At 38.6% G+C, this 19,061-nt stretch overlaps 1 protein-coding gene across 1 annotated transcript; it reads right to left on the bottom strand.

Moving 5' to 3' along the window:
• Window positions 1-30: 30 nt before the first annotated feature.
• On the bottom strand, window positions 31-18,088 carry snrnp200 (small nuclear ribonucleoprotein 200 (U5)). Its single transcript, XM_067394857.1, has 45 exons — window positions 17,773-18,088; window positions 17,259-17,422; window positions 17,000-17,171; window positions 15,231-15,423; window positions 15,090-15,145; window positions 14,907-15,002; window positions 14,621-14,773; window positions 14,428-14,527; window positions 14,134-14,270; window positions 13,948-14,025; window positions 13,684-13,857; window positions 13,226-13,363; window positions 12,886-13,041; window positions 12,475-12,645; window positions 12,202-12,395; window positions 11,972-12,095; window positions 11,718-11,867; window positions 10,451-10,561; window positions 10,228-10,359; window positions 9,949-10,137; window positions 9,305-9,502; window positions 8,940-9,092; window positions 8,732-8,812; window positions 8,563-8,646; window positions 8,356-8,462; window positions 8,150-8,268; window positions 7,908-8,062; window positions 7,590-7,779; window positions 7,178-7,348; window positions 6,935-7,095; window positions 6,581-6,808; window positions 6,273-6,464; window positions 5,983-6,161; window positions 5,717-5,868; window positions 4,323-4,431; window positions 4,113-4,221; window positions 3,812-4,001; window positions 3,451-3,615; window positions 3,082-3,203; window positions 2,824-2,967; window positions 2,048-2,224; window positions 1,795-1,955; window positions 1,583-1,664; window positions 446-538; window positions 31-318 (listed from the first exon to the last, which is right to left on the bottom strand). Exons 1-45 carry the CDS (start codon window positions 17,815-17,817, stop codon window positions 169-171), a joined length of 6,405 nt encoding a protein of 2,134 aa, XP_067250958.1. The 5' UTR covers window positions 17,818-18,088; the 3' UTR covers window positions 31-168.
• Between the last annotated feature and the right edge of the window lie 973 nt (window positions 18,089-19,061).

Raw genomic sequence — 19,061 nt, 5'->3', positions numbered from 1 at the left:
TCTGATGACCTTTTAATAAAACGGTGCAAAACAAAATCTCCAATGTACATGTTTATTTATTTAAATCACAATGCATTAAACAGTCATAATAATCCTCAAAAATATCTATAAAAACACTTAAGCTGCTTTAACATGACAGTATAACCGTCCAGTACGACTAATCTCGGATTAATCGCTGTCACTGTCTCCCTCGCTGTCTGCTTCCTTAACGTCCGTACTGAACTTGTATTCCTGGTCACAGCCCATGTAGGCATCACTCATGAAGTACAGCGTGTAGTTGTGCACACCAACAGCAGGTGCCACAAAGTCAAGTTTTACCTGTGGGAAGAAAAAAAAAAACATTGTCACTAACAGAGTTCTCACAACTTCCACTCCATTTTTTTTTTTTAATACTACAAAACCTGGAATAATGTACTACTGCCTTTGACATCAAAGCAGGACTCACCTTGGCCTTCTGTTGAAGAGTTAGTCTCTTGATTGAAATGAGGCTGTTCGACTTGGGGTCTCCAATAACAACCCACCAGCCTTCTTCACGTTTCTGCACAAACATAAAAAAAGTGAATACTGTAGGTCCAAAACTCAAAACAAGATCAACTATTTGTAAGTGGTAAAGATGTTACATAATTGCTTAATTTGGGATCGGTTCTTTTTTTGAAAAACATACTTTTATTCAGCAAACATGCCTCCAGTCTTAAATCAAAAGCGACATGACGTTTCAAAAATTTCAAACAAATACTGTTCTTTTGAAATTTCTAGAAACCTGAAAAAACATCACAGCTTCCACAAAAATATTAAACAGCGCAACAAACTGTTTTCAACATTTACAATAATATTTAATGTTTCTTGAGCACCAAATCATCATATAAGAATGATTTCAGAAGCATCATGTGACACTGAAGACTGCAGTAATGATGCTGAAAATTCAGCTTTGCCATCACAGGAAAAATTACATTTTAAATGTATATTAAAATAGAAAAGTTATTTTATAATGTAATATTTTACTAAAAAGTTAAAACGTTATTTTTAATGTAATAAATGCAACCTTGGTTGAACAAACTTTAAAAATAAAACTAATCCTACCAACCCCAAACTTTAAGGGTAGTGCATTTATAGGGATTATTAGGGCTGCTCAATTATGGCAAATATCATAATTGATTATTTTGGGCAATACTGAAATCCCGATTATTGGTGGGTCAAAGTGATCAAAGGCATTTTTGTGTGTATGCTATCTGACCATTTAGGCACGTATCCAATGGCCACAGTATAGTTTGCTTATGCACGTTCCGCCCCGTCTAATAGTGTGCACACAGGAGGCCGCCTGGTGAACAGTATTCTTTTGCGGCTTAATGCGCTTTTAATAACACTGTTTAGTATCAAGCACTACCCGCAGTTTAGTAACAGTAGACTGATTTGGATGTTAAGTTTGGCTTAGGAAGAAACGAAAGTGCACGGCTGTGCAGCAGCAGCACAATAATTATTTTACGTTGATTATTTTTGTTTTCATAATCGTTGGAAGCCGAAACTGATACCAAATCAATTACAATTAATCGCACAGCCCTAGGGTTTGTCAGTAGACACTCACCTGTGGGAACAGAGGAGCAATGACAGGCCCTGTGACTTCCTCTTCTCGTTCCAACTGCACTTGGACGACCACTGGACTTCCACTGTGAGCACAAGAAAATAAATGAATATCTTCAGAAAAGAGATCAATGGTAAGAATGGCTGGGTTTGTACACCCACACAAGGTGTCAAGTGTTTCAATTGAAGCCCTTTGAATTTGATTTCAGCTCATACCTCTTGATGTCTTCCTTGTCAACCACTTCGTACGAGAGCTCAATGTTGGGATAGCGGTTACAGAAACGTGCCACGTCGGCCATTTGTACATCTGAAAGCTGTAGAAGACCAGTGCGGTCCTCATCTTCCATCTCCATGATGTCAAAGATGCTCTCCACACCCTAAATGCATCAACAAAAGAGTTAAGACAGACAACCAAATGACAATGTTCATTGTTTAGATGATCCCCAACCCACTCAGATTCAAATCTCACCTTGTCCGTGCAGCGCTTGATGTGTTCAGAAGTGAAGTGGGGTAGTTGTTTGAGGTAAGAGTCTTTGGACCACATGGCTTGTGTGACCATCTGAGCCAGCTCCATGGCAGCCAAAGCTGGACTCAACCAGCCGTTACTGGAGAGCACGTCCACACATGCCTGGATCAGCCGCACCGCCTAAAAATACAGGCAAGAGAAGAACTACTTATGAAACATTGCATTTGAAATTAACAAAATGAGCACTTATGTCCTACTTGAATATATAATCATTTAATGAAAAATGTACATATATAAACACTACTTGTCAAAAGTTTGGAATAATGTCAAAGATTGATAACCATTTTTAATAATTGAGCACTAATAATAATATTAATAATAGATAACTTTGATAATGATTTCTGAAGGATCATGTGATACTGAAGACTGGAGTAATGATGCTGAAAATTTAGCTTTGCATCACAGAAATAAATTATATTTTTTTAAATATATTCAAATAGAAAACAGTTGTTTTAATCTGTAATAGTATTTCACAATAAAAACAAATAGTTTTTACTGTATTTTAATCAAATAAATCCAGCCTTGTTGAGCATGAGATTTCTTTGTAAAACATTATTCTAAACTTTTGACTGTTAGCCTATGCAAAAAACAAAATAAACATGCAATTAAAAAAATAATATAAATACATGATGCATTCAATTATGTATTTTAATTTGTGTATGCGGTCCTTTTTGAGCTGTGAACCAGATTCACTGTGTGCTCAAAGAGTTTCCCCTCACCTTGCTGAGGATATCTTCAGTATCTGACTGGAGCTCTGCGCTCAGCTGCATGCGGGACAGATGGGCCTGGAGCAGCAGGTTGGTCTTCACATGAGGGTCGTTGAACTTGGGGTTGTTCAGCTTATGAGGCACTTTCTGAGCCAGCTGCAAAAGTCAAAGAGCGGTTACCAGAGATCTGACGCAGTCTGCTTATTCTAAGAGTTCACATTAGACTCAGTCAATAATGGAAAGTTGTTTTGTTTTGTTTTGTTTTTTTACCTGCCGCAGCAGGGTGTCTTCGTGATGCCTGATTGGAATGTTTTTATACTCCGCAGCATTGGAGATGATCTCGATGAGGCCACGAACCTTTGTCTTGGCATTTAGGGACATACTGAACAGCTCTGGAGAGAAGACAAACAGATAAGAGATATATCAGCGACAAGACAATTAAGCAGCACATTTCAGCAACCCCAGAAGAAAAAAAAAAAACAAAAACAATTTTTGGCCAAAATGGTTTTAGAAAGTCGAAATTGATTTCTTCACCTTCACTTTGATGAACCAATATTGATTCTTATACAGAAGAAAAGATATGTTGCTTCAGTTTCATCACAACCTCAAAGAAGTGTATTAAACCGAATGAGTCCTCACCGATAGTTGTGTAGTTGATGTAATAGTAGGCTGCGATCATGCCCAGATTCAGAGGTGCCACATCCATCTCATCCTCAATGCTGATGCACTTGGACTGCTCCAGATCCTGCAAGGTGTTTTCCACCAGCTCAGAGAGATGATCCGACAGGTGACGATGAGACATTCCTGGAACATGAAAAGATTTTATTCTCTGATGCATAAAAAAAGTACCTAAAATACACTGAAATCAACTATTTTTGCATGTGCTACTGATGTCACAAATAGTAAATTCTGCAGCATGAGGTTTCGATTTTGAATGACAGGTCATTTGTCCTGCTGTAGTGAAGATCTGTAGTCATTTAAAGGTACTGCGTTTCCTCACCCTGCAGATTGTAGTAGTTGGGGTTTTGGGTCATGCGGCGGTACAGAAACGTCCATGTCAGGTAGTCCACGGCGTCCTGTTTGTTCTCCACCGTCTTGGTCACAATTTCAGCGTTAAAATGGTCATGAAGACAGTGGTCCAGGTGAGACTCGACAGGCAGAGGTTCGTAAAGGAACTTCTTGAAGAAGTCCTAAAGAACAAGGATGTTTAAAATTATTAAGAGGCAATCAACAACGGTGAAGCCGACAAGAGACTAACCAAACTTAAGTCAAGAAAATGTGTGGTTTAGCGTAAGCTTTACCTTTTTGGACCCTTGACACATGATGACACAGCGACCCTCGTCATCCTGGAGAGGACGGTTTGCCTTTCCTACCATCTGGAGCACATCATAGATTGGGTAGTCCACGTATCTAAATCAGAGAAAGGCATTCATGAGCAACCCACAAGCACAGTGTAACAATTGGTGATGACCTTAGTTGTTTGAGGCCACTAAGGATGAAAAACTACTTACGCATGGATTTTACCGTTGTAGTACTGCGTGTCCATGACAATCACCAGGTGGGCAGAAATGTTAGTGCCCCAGCAGAGAGAGCGAGATGCCACCATCACCTGAATGGCACCTGGCATGAGAGAGCAGAGGGGGGCAACACTTCTTTTAGCTCAGACACACTTTAATCAATTGTTCGATTAACCTCATAAAGCATTCAAAATCCTGGGTCCAGTTGTACCCAATGGAATGTGAGTAGTGCTGGGCGGTATGACCATTGTATGTTTTAAGATTTTCTGTATAACACTTAATTTTTTATTTTCATGACTGGACCTTTTTATAAGTTTATAGTTGCTTATTTTACTGTCAGGAGAAGACCTTTTGCATTTCTGTGTATATATGATATGGTGATAGTTTTACCAAAATTTGTGTTGAATAAAGTCATTTTTGTTTGATTTTTGTGCACAAAAAGTATTCTCGTCGCTTCATAACATTTAGGTTGAACCAATGTAGTCACATGGACTATTTTAACAATGTCTTTCTGGGCCTTGAAAGTATTAATTTGGTACGGGTTTAGATCGACATGAGGGCAAGTAATTAATGACAATTTAAATTTTTGGGTGAACTAACCATTTAACTCTTAATTGGATTTAATTGAATTCCTTTATAGCTCATGACTGATCAAAAACAGCCCAAATTTTAAAAACCTACATATTTATTTTCTAACAAATCTTCAAAATTACTCTGGAATGTTATCAAACAAATGTATTAATTTTTACTAGCCTAAGCTTTCACTTTAAGATGAAAAAGAGGATACATTTTTTTTATGCTCAATTAGTTCATTAATAGGTGTACATATTCATGTTTATAACCAGAATTCAGTCCCAAATGTGTGTGTGAGATGTATAAAATAATTTTACTTGTTTCTCAAGTATAGAGTCAAAACTAACTCATAGATGGAAAACAAAGAAAAAAAAAAAAACATCTGTAATGAACAAAAGGTGTAACTTTTTAAAATGGTTCTCTCTAAAAAAACAAAACAAAACAACCATATTAAAAATTTAGCATTTTCCTTTTTTTTGGAAGTTTATGCATCTCTTCCAGGTCAAAACTGGCCTGAACACATTATGAATGTAAACTAAAACATTAGCCCCCGGTTTCACAGACAAGGCTTAAGCTAGTCCTACTCTAAAATGCATGTTTGAGCCGTTTTAACTGAAAATAACTTGCAATGACATCTCTTAAAAATACGTCAGAACCATTGTTTTATCTCAACTCAAGATGTACACAAGTGATGTTTTTTTCTAGGGTACATTTATAAAAGCTACTTAAATACCCTACCTAATTGAACTAAGGCCTAATTCTGGCTTAGTCTAAGCCCTAATTGTGAAACCGGGCCTAGGTTCCATGCGTCATACCGGAAATGAAGAGATGCTCCACAATCCTGCGCTCTGTAGGTGAAAGGCCCTCATGAAGGTACCCCACCCCATTAGAGAGGGTCTCCTTCAGTGTAGCATCAGAGAGATTCTCCATAAATGGAGCCAAATCCTTCTCAGTTGAGTGAAGGAACCTGCAAGGACAAAAAGAAGGCTGGATATAAGATTCCCGATAGGACCCAGGACTAAAGCTGACCAAATAAGAGTGTATTTAATGTCTGAATATGATATAGATCTTCTTCCAGCACCTTTGTGGCACCACGTCAGCAGCACAGAAGGTGAGGATATCAATAGCGGTGAGACGAGTCTGGCGTCTTGATGGCACAAACACCAGCACTGGCTTGGATGGGGAGTGTTTCATTATGGCGTGATAAACAGGTTTTGCCATGGACAGCAGACGAGTCTGTGTGTGACTCACGTTGAAGCCCTGAGGAAGGGGAAAAGTAGGCGAGAGGATTAAAACTTCAAATGTAAACAGAAGAACAGGGTAAAGATTGTGCATGTAGATGAAACAAAGTTACGAGAGCTTCAGACTGACCTGGATGTGAAGCTCCAGAGGAACTGGCCTGACATTGGGGTGGAAGTTGAAGGTGGCTGTGGTACTGCAGCCGAGCCAGTGGGCCACATCTTTAGCATTGGACAGAGAGGAGCTGAGAGCCACGATACGGATGGGCCGTTCAATCTGAGAGGAAATGTACCTCATTCTGGAGCAAATCACCTCCAACACAGGCTACAAGAGATACACAGAAATAAGAAATAAAGGATTCAAACAACAAAAAACAGTGATCTCTGAGGAACAGCTCATTCTTGGTGCTAACAAATTAGAAAATAAAAACAAACACTTACTCCGTTGTCACCTCCAATGAGATGAACCTCGTCTATTATGAAGAGGCTAACGTTCTGCACATTCTTCCTCTGTTTCCAGCGACGGGAAAGGATGTCCCACTTGTCTGGGGTGCTGACGATGATGTCGCCTTTACCCAGAAGCTTTAGGTCAGTGCTTGTCTCACCGGTGAGTAAGACAACCTTCTTATTCAAAGTATCCTGGAACTTCTGGTGCCAGTCAACAAAGACCTGTACAAAAATAATAATGTGTGAATCATGACAATCACATCCTTGTTTCATCAATTTCTTGAATTTATCTTAAGTTGAACTACAGACACTTTTACAGCATTACATTTATTTCCATAAAGGCTATACCTGTTCGGCCAGAGCCTCCATGGGTGTAATGTAGACACAGCGGCCCTCTGAGTTGTGTAGGAGCATCCTAAGAATGGCAAACTCTGCACATATGGTCTTCCCGCTGCCCGTGGGGGCACCAACAAAGACGTTGTCGTCGCTGTTGTACACCGCATTGAACACTGAGGAAAACAAGATCAGTTTAATTTAGAAGGAAGTTCTCAATCAAGTATAACAGTCTTGGAGGGCCACAAGGACAGGTACCTTGGGTCTGGATTGGGTTGAAAAAGGGAAACTGCTGGTAGAGGCTCTCGAAGGCTGCATTTCTCAGAGCGGACACGGGCAAAGGCTGCAGGTCCAGCAGCTCAGTAGGAGGAGGATATTTCTCAGGCAGGATTAGGTGACGAAATGAAACTGGCAGCTGCGTCTCACATGCTTGAGAAAAAGAAAAAAAAAAAAAGAAAAAAAAAAAATCAACTGTGAGAGAAATATTCTGGACTACTGTAATGCCTCCAACACGACACACTGAACTATGGTCGCTACATCAATTAGTAACAATAAATTAGCATTTTAAATATTCAGTATGGTTAGGTAACATTTCATGCAGTATTAAGTTGTTGTCGTCAGAAGTAAATTCAGTAGAAAGTATAAATAAAAATAATAAATAAAAACTTACATAGCCAGCGGTCTGAAGCTATGCGAATGAAGTACTGTGGTGGCAGCGGCTCAAACACGGGCACAAAGAAAGTCACAAGATGTTCATCCTGAGCATACTTGGCCTTCAGGAGGAAGTACTCATGGTGAAGGACGACCTCACTGTCCACATCCTCCACTAAGATCCAGAAGGCCTCAGATGAGCCATGTATCTGGAATACACATTATATCAACAACTGTTATTTATATTAATATTAATCTATATGTAACTTTTATTCATGTAATATTAACAATAATAATATCATTATTTAGTCATTTACTGATCTTTTTTTGGACTGACCTTGTCATCCCACTGGAAATCTGGTGTGATTGTGAGTTCCACTTTCAGAGTGGAGCGTGTGATAGGCTGCAGATGAACTGCTAGGTCCAGTTTAGGGAACTGATGGACATACTTATGAATAGTTTTCCCCATCTTTGGCATGCGAATCAACTCACCTGAAACAGTTAAGAAGCTCAGATCATGAGAAAGTGATATAAAATGGCATTTGGATATAACGACAATGCATATTAATGACTATTCACCAATTTCATTGTGGTTCAGGTCATAGAGGCGCTCAAAGGGGAAGTTTTTCTTTTCAATCTTTTTGATGACCTCCTCTGGAAGCTTGCGGAACTGACGCAAGGGAGACATCGACTGCCACCTTGATGGAAAAAAGCCAATAGCATAAATATCACACTGCAAGATAAACAACTCATTTATGCGTGGCAAAACAAGTATGATAACTCACATCCTTTTGTCGATCATCTTGCAGAGGTTCAAAGTCTTGTCTGTAAGTTGGGCCCAGCCTCTGCTCAAAACAATCTCAAAGATGGCCCTCATCAGCCTGCCAGCGCTCTGTAGGATCAAACAGAATGTTAAATCTGTAATTTTAAATAAAAATGTCCTTTATATAACAGGAGAATTTTACAAAACATTGATTTTCCTAAACACTCACCTGTGTCACATAGACCATGTCAGCCATGAGAGCGAAGCCCTCCAGTTTGAGCTGAGAGATATATGCCTGCAGCAGCACATTAATCTGAGAAAGACGTAACATTGAATCTAAGAGAAAAATCATACGATTGAATATTCTATAATATAACATTTCTTCTACACAAACTTACCTTTGCGCTGGGCTCTTCAATGCTTTCCTTCACTGGAATAGGGACTCTCTCAAGCAGTTTCTGAAGCTCAAGTTTTTCTTCCTGTCAATCAGAGCATAACAATCATGTTTGTTAATGCCGTTATTCTCCACTTTATACCGTCTTTAAGATTCAAGAGGTAGAAGTTTGTTCAGATGTTTCAGTTGGTTTGTTTAGACAAGTCACATACCTCTCTGACATTAATGTTTCTGAACTCAGAGGACAGCGAGAACACCCTGAAGAGCTCAATCTCACTCAGTGTGGGCTTCAGCAGCTGGTTGTAGGTCATTATGGACTCGTGGGTGATGTAAAAATGACTTGCGATGCGGCCCAGGTCTGTCACCTACAACAGAACATATTAGACATAATTTAAACCACATCTGTTGCTGTCATTTAAAAGTTTAATTGATGTGTTCAGGCAGACCTGCTGAAAACCATTATCCTGGATTGGGGATTTCGAGCTGGTACAATCTCAGCATTGATCATGCATAAAAATCATCTGGAAGTGCCCAGAGATGTTTAGAAAGGGGGGTTAATATGACAAATTGTGTGTACCTGAAAGCTGCCAGATCTCTTGTCGTATTTGACCAGGTTGTTCTTCTCCAGGACAGTGGCTGCTGTGTGCACCAGGTCCATCCTGCGTCGCTCCAGCAGTGGGTCAATGTTGCGGTCGTCATGGGAGACACCATATAGAGTGGGGTTTCGCAACATCCGTACATACAGGTATGTGTAACCCAGCCAATTTACAGCATCCTAAAAACATTAACAAATCTGATCAAACCCTGCAACAGATGCTGAGCTTACAGAGGAATACTAACATTAGGCTAGTCATGTGCAAAACTATGTCATTTCAAAGTAACAAAACTTAATAAAAAGCATGTTTTAATGATAGGATTCAGTAAAATGTATAATAAAACAAATCAACTTGCTTCAATAAAAATGACAATATAAAAGCTTTCTTTTTTAATTTAGTGTAATATTGTTGTCTTTATATCATCACATTTAATATTCATTCTACACTGTATAATAAGGGTTTATATATTCTATATTTTAGAAAAGGGTCCCTCACTTGCAGATCATATTTTTAGGGTCCTTTTCATCAAAATGTTTGAAAACCCAGGTTAAATCTCCTTAAATGGACCACAAATAAAAAACAATTTGGCTGACTAATGAACTTACGCCAATACATTCAGACTCACCTTGACATTCTGCACGTTGCCCAACACAACCTCTGCATTGAGCATGTCCGGTAGTTTGGCCACCATCTGGCTCTCAATTGGCAGCTGCTGATTGAGCAGGGACAGGTAATACTGCAGCTCTCCATGAGAAGTGATCAGAATACCCTCTCCTTTAGAGTCATACTGTGGCCTGCCAGCACGACCCAGCATCTGCGTCATAAAGTTGAGTGGGAGTCAAGTTAAATAGACCTCAAGTAACAACCTATCGAATCACAAAGTGTGTGTGGACATACTACTGACCTGTAGGATGTCCAGGGCTCCCAGCTCCGTCCATCTGCCTTTCTCTGGGCTGTACACCTGTGTGCCTTTGATTATGACAGTGTGTGCTGGCAAGTTCACACCCCAGGCCAGAGTGGCTGTGGACACTAATACCTAGGAAACACATACATTGTTCAGTCTTCTGTATTTTAGAATATGAAATAAACCGAAATGTTCTTGACATTCCTAAATGTTACGCACTAACCTGGATGTGGCGGTCAGCAAACAGATCCTCTACAAGTGTTCTGTCCACTCTGGTCATTCCAGCATGGTGAATAGCAAAACCGTAAGGCAACAGATCCTTCAGCTCCAGGTTCTGTCAAAAAAAAACAAAAAAAAAAAAACCAAAGTTCAGTTAGGCCACATTTACACTGCAGGTCTTGATGCCCAATTCCAATTTGTTGACTATATCCAATTTTTTCGATAACCAGCTTACACAATCTTTAAAAAAAAAAGTGACCCATATCTGATATCTGCATTTACACTATACTTGACAAAACAACCCGAGGTAGACGTACTGATACGGAAAAACCTGGGCTAAAGAGGACCTGGGCTAAAGAAGGTGCGATTTGGAGGCAGGCGAAATAATACAAGTTTTGCTTTCCACACCATCTTTAAAGGTCAGCAAAACATTGTATTGAGCCATGTCCACCTGAGTTGACATCATTCGCCACAGTAGCTTTTCAATGACATACGACTTGCAGTGACAGGAGAATATCCAATCTGTCCACTTACATGGCAAATGCATGTATCCGATTCATATCAGATTTATTTCCACATATGAATAAGGCCTGAAACCAATCTGAGAATATCAGAATATATTCATGTGCTTTTTTTCCTGCTTACACAAAAAAAAAATCTGTGCTACATGGGGGGAGAGGGCGAATTGGAATTGGGTCACTTGAACCATGTAATTTAAATGCAGCCTTACAACCAGGACATGAGGTAATCTGGGGACTTTTAATTGCACAAATTTTAGGAAAAATCTACAAAACAAATTTGGTGAAATTTTTTCTGCACTACTAGCTGCTGGACATAATATTTGCTCAAACAATGGTATGATCTTGGGGTGGGACTAGCTGTTTATCAAATAATGGCAGACAAGAGGAATATTTGAAACTGGTAATTATTATTCTAATTACATAATTAAAAATGGTAATTTTTGCAAGTATAATTATAATTTATTTACCATACCAATTTATAAATTATGATTTTCAATCATAATTTAAACCACAATTGATTACAATTTATATTACAAATAATAATTTATTTTTGTTATAATTAAACTATAATAATTTATTGTCATTCAGTTTGGTACCACTAGTTCCACTAGATGTGTAATAAACTAATAAACATTTAATAAATAAGCAGATTTTGCTGTGAATGAGATTCTGTGTGGGTCTTATTTCAAGTGTACATCAGTTTGAGGTTGTATCTTATGTACAGCACGTTTATGGTAGTTGTGAGCTGACCTTGCACTGTTCGGCTTCAGTCCTCAAAACCTCAGTGGAGGCCGAACCCTCTCTCAGGAACAACCCCAGAGTGTCCTTCTCCAAACACATGTCCCTGATCGCACGGGCTGTCTTTCCTGTCTCCTTTCTTGAATGCACAAACACCAACACCTGGGAAAAAGAGATAAATAAAATGATAAGGACAAGATGACTGAACAAACTGTATAATACATTTCAGGCGAAAGAACTAGTCCATTTATTGTGCTCGTGTTCACCTGATTCTTTCCAGCATGTTCCATAATCTTCTCATAGACGATCTCATTCATAATCTGAAAGCGCTTGATGGCCTTCTTCTCTGTAATTCCTACATAGGTCTGTTCCAGAGGCACAGGTCGGAAACTAAAAAAAAAAAAAAAAAAAAAAAAAAAAGCCCAACATACGTACTTTATTATACAAAAACTGAAGATTATTTCCCATTTCTCCACAGCAGCCTCTCATTTCTCACCTGTTGTCAAAATAGAAGAGTCCCTTGGATGAATCGACACGAAGGCAGTTCGCCACATCCTCGTAGTTAGGCAGTGTGGCACTGAGGCCAATTAGCCTCACATCTTCCTGTGTCAGCTCCACATTGCGGATGGTTCGAGCAATCAGGGACTCTAGGACGGGGCCACGGTCGTCATGCAGCAAGTGGATCTCATCCTGCATGACAGAACAAGTTAACTTGGAAAAACATGAAAAATCTGTGAAAAGGGAAATCTGGGACTACTAAATTACTTACAATAATCATAAGGCGCACAAGCTGTGTATATGTGCGCTCCCCTCCTTTCCGGGTGATGATGTCCCATTTCTCTGGGGTGCACACTATAATCTGAGTGGCGTTTATTTCCTCCTTACACAGCTGATGGTCTCCGGTCAGCTCAGAAACAGTGATGCCATAACTAGCCAAGCGCTGCAGACGGAGCAACAAATGTTAATACTTCATCACAATTTTAAACAAATATATATTTGTTAAATGACATTCCTAAATGACATTCCTAACAAATATATATTTGTTAAATGTAATTCTATATTTAGTAATACATTTCAGTTTTTTCCTATTGCCATTGAAAATAAGATTAAGCAGAGAAATTACAGGACTGATGGGGAAAATGGTTATTTTTTTTCTCTCCATCATGTTAGGTACTCCTACCTTGCCAAAACTGCCCACCATCTCCTGTACCAACGAGCGCATGGGAGCGATGTAGATGATTTTAAAATCATCAACATTGATGGTGCCATCCATGTTAATGTGCTTTCCAATTTCTCTGAGCATTGCCATGAGAGCAACATTAGTTTTTCCAGCACCCTACAGGTCAAAGAGATGAAAAACAAAAATCCCTGAATGTCCTTAAGGAAAAATATCTAAGTTAAATATAAAACTTAAGTTTATTAAATACTATATTGCATAATATTTATGTCATTATATTTTTAACTGTAATGTTTATTTTAAGTCAGCGCCTGGACTGTTGCGCCTTTTTCAGTAGACTAACCGTTGGAGCGCAAACCAGTAGGTTCTCATCTGTCTCCATGGTAGTTTTGAAGAGTTTACTCTGTATGCGATTCAGGGTTTTGAATCCTTCAAATCCAGCTTGAGCATATTTGGGCAGCTTCTCAATAGCCACCAATGTCTGTGAGAGAAATGAAGGAAGACTTGTGAGACAAGTGAAAATACATAGGGCAAATGAAAAAAAATAATAAAAAAAATAATAAATGCTGTTCAAAAGACTGGAGTCAGTAAAATGTTTTTTTTTTTTTTAAGAGCATTGGTGAGCATAAGAGACTTATTTTAATTTTCGTTTATTTTTTATAAATCTTACAGAATCAAAAACATTGAACGGTAGTTTATTCTCGTGTGGCAATTTGATGTAATAGCCAAACAACCAGACATCCCTTCCAGAGCAAACAATTTAGTCCCACTTGAAAAAAGTTCTAAATAATAAATAAATACCTCATCATCACCAAAGGGTTTGGGTTTGAGAGCAGGCACATGAACCTCCTCGTAGCCCTTCCTCTGTTTGCGGAAGGAGCCGTCAGGCAGCTGGCAGCGCTTGTTGGCCATGAAGTGACTGCCCTGAGAGAAGGCCAGATCTTCCAGATCTAGTAGTTGCTTTGAGGCCACAGGCTAGAGACAAAGATCACAGGAAAATTTAAATTGCAAGAACACTGTAAATTCTGGCTTGAAGCAGTAGATGTAGCTTCAAGTGGCATTTACCTCTCCATGATCAATGTCCATAGACTCCAGATCATCCACACGAGACTTTCTCACTCTCTCCCGGCGAGATCGCTCCTCCTGCAAGGAAACAGAAGATCGTAAGCCTATAGATGGATATTCTTCTTTAAACAGCTAAAATCTTACACTCAGCTAAACAAACTAAAAAAAAAGAGGGGAAGTTCTGACCCTGATGATGTCCTCTTTCTCAGTCTCCTGCAGCTGGTAAAGAACTTTGGAAAGATCCTGATCAGCTTCCATTTTATTCATGATCTTTTCCTTCTCAGCCTCACTTTGAGCACTGGCCAACATGGTGCAGTAGAGGACTGGAAAGGGCAAGAAATAAAAAGAGCAACGTGAAACAACGCTTCTAAAAACCTTGTAAATCTTTAAACTGTTCACAATAAGTCATACTGCTGACATATTCTCAGAGATCACAATCAATTTAATCCGACAGAGTCCTAACTATTGTGATCTACTTACTCATTCGTCTGTGCTGCCGGAGGACCTTGATGAAGTCGAATGTGTTGAAGCCCAAAAGCAGCACCAACTGGTTCTCACACTCTCTGTCATCACTGGCAGTCTAAACAAAGGAAGAATGAATCAGCCACAAATGAAGACATAAACACACAATCCTTAGTCTCCAAATACACGAGCATTCCCAAGCATTCCTTACTTTAAGGATCTCCAAGACTTCATCCGCTTTCTTCTGAGAAACTATAGCATCATTGTAGAAGCGGCTTAGCTGACGCTGAAGCCAGAAGGCATCGATGTCTCGCGGGTGAAGATCTTTCTTTTTGGTCATCATTACGTCGCCCGTGTTGCCCAGCTATGGAGAAAAGAGCATGTTAGGCTGCTTGTTTAACTCTATATAATTTTGCTGAGAGTCCTTAGTGTGTCCCTTGATTGAGAACCCCCTGCTCTATGACGACATGTACAGAAACACATGACATGTGACTTACATTAGCAGTCAGGGTGCTGCTTTCATCTGCCTCCTCTCCCTCGCTGTCATCAGAGCCTTCGTCCCGAACCTCTCCGTACTGATCCTCATCGCCCTCCTGCAGTTGAACAAAATGCACATTAATGTCACCTCAAGAGCCAAAAAGCACAATCTGACCATAAACAACCAGCATGTAGAATCTCACCTCCTCATCTGACTCGAATTGCACATTGACTCCATAGGTTTCATCAATGTTGTCATCTGCAAAAAGAGAAAAGATCAAGCGTGACCTGGCTGAACATCACGATGAGGAAAGTTTGGACTCAGGTTGGACCTAAACATTTACCCATATTCTGGAGCTCTTTGTCTCCACCATAGTCAGAGATCTTCTTTCCCAGGTTTACCAGGACATGGTAGCGCGTGTCGTCCGTAGGCCCCAGCAACTGCTCCACCTCCCTCCTCCTCTCTTTGTCTCTCATCTTGTCATTCTTCAGCACAGCCAACACCTCATCTGCAGCTCCACACAGGATATCTCTTGGCTTAGTGGAGAAAAAGAACAGCAATTTATGATGTGGTACATTAACCCAATGTCCACTTTTTACATCCATTAATATTAACATGGTTACAGTTTAAATATTATAATTGATATATTGTAAAATGGGCTTTTTTCCCTTCAATGGCAAAGCTGAATTTTTCAGTAGCCTTTACTCCAGTCTTCAGCATCACGTGATCTAATATGCTGATTTGAAGAAATATCACTCCTTGCTATCAATGTTGAAAACAGTTCTATTGCATTTTTGTGGAAACTGATAAATTTTTTCAAGATAGTTTGATGAATAGAAAGGTTCAAAAGAACAGCATTTATTTGAAATAAACTTTTGTAATATTATAATTGTCTTTACTGTCACTTCAATTTAATGCATCCTTTTTGTCAAAAAATAACATAAAAATCTTACTGACCTCAAACTTTTGAACGGTAGTGTAAATGTTATTTGTCATTATCTAACATTGACTTAGTTATTATTTAAAAACACTAATTTGATAATTTAATTCTCTAAATGTATATCCATTTTTCAAACTCTACGTTATAATAAATGCCTCAAGTCACTTGTAGCATTTAAAATGATTGTTTAAGTTTAGTGTTTCTTTTTAGTTTTTAGTATTGTCATTTTCTTTTCTTCTTACCTCTGTATAATGCTTATTAAAATGGTGTTTATAAGCAGAAATTTGTGTACAGCAGTAACCCAAGAAAGCTATACTGCCACTGTTACATAATTGCCATCCAATGTCAGAGTGTGATTTTACATTTTCATTCAGTCCGTCTGCTGTTTTTGTTATGTGCCGATATATGTTTTTTATGTTGCATAACTTCACAAAGCTAAAAACAGACCATTCGTTTTTTTGCTTTAAATCTTGAAATTATGCAATCTTTTCTAAATTCAAAAACAACTGCTAATGATACATGTGCGTAACATCTAGGGTTGCAAAGGGGCGGTAAAACTTTCCATGGGAAGTTAAACTGAGGAATTTTGGAAATATGCCAAGTTGGAAACTTAAGAATTTACAGGAATTAATTGGAAATTTGGTGTAATTTATACAAACTGTATCATATACAAACATGAATAAAAACATTTTGTTTGGTCATAAGCAGACATGCATAACACAAATTTAAAAAAATATATATTTATTATTTATTTGTGAGTAGAACTTTAAAACGATGCTTTCAATTAACAATAAAAAAGCATGAATGTTGAATAAAATAAACATTCCCTATAATCCCCCCAATAAAAGTTCCATTCAAAATGTAAAATGAAAGCATCCCCATTAATATCTTTGTTTGGATCGTAATTAAAAGACAGGGGTTGTCTCCAATATCAAATGGCTACAGATTTTTTTTGTTTAAGGCCAGTATGACCTGTAATAGAGCAAAAAAATAAATAAATGTGGTTAAAGAATCGACCATGAAAAATCATGATCAATGAATCCCTACATAACATGAAAATAACTATCAGAAAGAATATTAATAACTGTGCAGGAACATCCGCAGTAGATCCCACAGTAATCACCTTTGAAATACATGTTCACAACATGTGTAAACAGAATCAGTGATCTTACCTGATCTCCAAGGGCTGCCTGAATGAAGCTGAGAAGGATTTCATATGTTTCTCTGGTCTCTTTGGTCTTGGGCTTGTACACAATTCCTACCATCTCATCAATCCCCTCAGACAGCAGTGTGAAGCCCTTCATCTTGTTGATGTCATGTCTGTCCTCATCTCTCTTTCGCCTCCTGCATCACACAAACAAATTTTGTTTAGAAGACTTTCAGGCAATGAATACATGCAAACAAACCCTATGAGTTTCTGATCACACTGACTTTGTTCTCTTCTCCTCCTGCATCTGAGGTTTGGTTCTCTGGCTCCTGTCTCCCATCTTTGTCCCCTCCAGTTTGCCGACCAGAGACAGCACCTCTCCGGTGGGCTCATCTCTGCGGGTGCGGTCGATCAGAGATCTGTCCGCTTGCAACACCAAGTTAGAGTTCTGCGGAGGAAACACGAATCGGTTCAATGACTGTGTAGTGTGTATCAAATCCTAGTGAGCTGCATTTGTAAACATCACAAGTACAAACATGCTGCATGCGCTTATGTTTTGCTGAAACTATTTAATTCAAAGCTAAATTAAACATTTACCACACACTGATGATCAACCAAATCAAAAATTAAGCGTAGGTATATAAGTTACAGATAACTAGCTAGGTTTTAAAACTCAACCAGTGTGTTCAAGCTCGCGCACACCAAAACAAACATCATTAGTGCGCTAAATAATGAAATTTTGCATCGAAACATATTAAATTCGTTCAAAAGGGATGTCAAATATCTTATGGTACTTACCGCTTTGTATTCATACTGCAAACTACGGGCAGTAACATCCGCCATGACTTCTTATTACTGTAAATGCGCTCAAAATGAAACTCTTCTTTATCAACTAGCACACTCGGTGCTAGCGGAGACAGACTAACTTAACTACACAGCACTCATGTATGTCCCTAGTTATGCAAAAGTAATAATAAAAAAATAATAATAAAAAAGCTTAGTATGCACACGACAACAACAACACACTCTGAAAAGTTAAGTCTCTTTTCTTTTATTCGCAAATGCACCACACGTCCGAAACACGCACGACGGTTTCAAAACGCAGTTTGGTGTAATTTCCGCTTCCGGGTTCGCTCACTCCTGAATTAACTGCGTAAAAATGCTGCCTCTTCTGGATAGGAATGGCACTTATTTGAGGCAGTTACACTTAGGATTTACACTGGTTTTCTTGAAAAGGCAACATAAGCCTGTCTGAGACTGAGGTACTGGAGGAAAAAAAAAAAGAGAAACCTTGGAAAACACAGTGTGAATGTAATGTTACACAGATTCCCCCTTACAAATGAGAAGAGCTGGAGCAAATTTACCCTCTATGGGGGTATGCGATATTGCCATTTATAAATGACTCAAAGAAATTGCATTTAAAATACAATAATAATATTCAACCAAAAAAATGTTAAGTATTATCGCATGACCTCCCCTTCAGCCAATAAAATTAAAATCTACACTCACATAATGAGTTCAATATATAAATATATATATATTCAACTTTTAAAAAATATATCATTTTACATCCATGTTTTTGGTCCTTTTTAATGCACATTTTGTAAAAATCAGTAATTCAAAGACCAAAAGAATCTGTGCGTTATGCATGAATGACAACATTCTTTTAGGGCATACATATTTTCTGTGTAGCTGGCACTATTGTTCAGTACCGACAGGCAGTGCAATAGTCTTTTTGCCTGTGTTTTAGGTTGATGTTAGTAAGTTTTATAGAAGACAGAGAGGAAAAGCTGTACCTTTTCCAGAAACTATTGAGAGTGACTGCAGTGCATCAGAAAATAAGTTCATAGTAAGAAAGAAAGAAGCTGAAGATCAAGGTGGATAAGCAGTGAGAGTGAGGGTAGAGATGAAGAATATAAGTCATAGATTGTTGTGGATTTTAGGCATTTTGGTACATTATCTTATGCCAGTTTGCATGGAAAATGTGATCCATACTACAAACCAAAAATCAGATGCCATTGCCTACTGGTCTCATTACACTGACAAGCAGGGATGCTCCAAATTTGATCATAGGTCAAAATCAATTT

Source organism: Chanodichthys erythropterus, chromosome 9 (assembly GCF_024489055.1).
Source record: "Chanodichthys erythropterus isolate Z2021 chromosome 9, ASM2448905v1, whole genome shotgun sequence".
Taxonomy (NCBI): domain Eukaryota; kingdom Metazoa; phylum Chordata; class Actinopteri; order Cypriniformes; family Xenocyprididae; genus Chanodichthys; species Chanodichthys erythropterus.
The sequence above is the reverse complement of the archived record's forward strand: the minus strand, read 5'-3'. Positions and strand labels throughout refer to the sequence as shown.

What these genes read in the sequence shown, in the direction of transcription:
- snrnp200 (XM_067394857.1), bottom strand. Translation starts at nt 17,817, where the DNA reads ATGGCGGATGTTACTGCCCGTAGTTTGCAGTATGAATACAAAGCG. An exon ending in GCAGCACCCTGACTGCTAAT is followed by an intron (nt 14,774 to 14,906) that starts GTAAGTCACATG and finishes TTTTCTCCATAG; the next exon opens with CTGGGCAACACGGGCGACGT. An exon ending in TTGCTGACCGCCACATCCAG is followed by an intron (nt 10,360 to 10,450) that starts GTTAGTGCGTAA and finishes TGTGTTTCCTAG; the next exon opens with GTATTAGTGTCCACAGCCAC.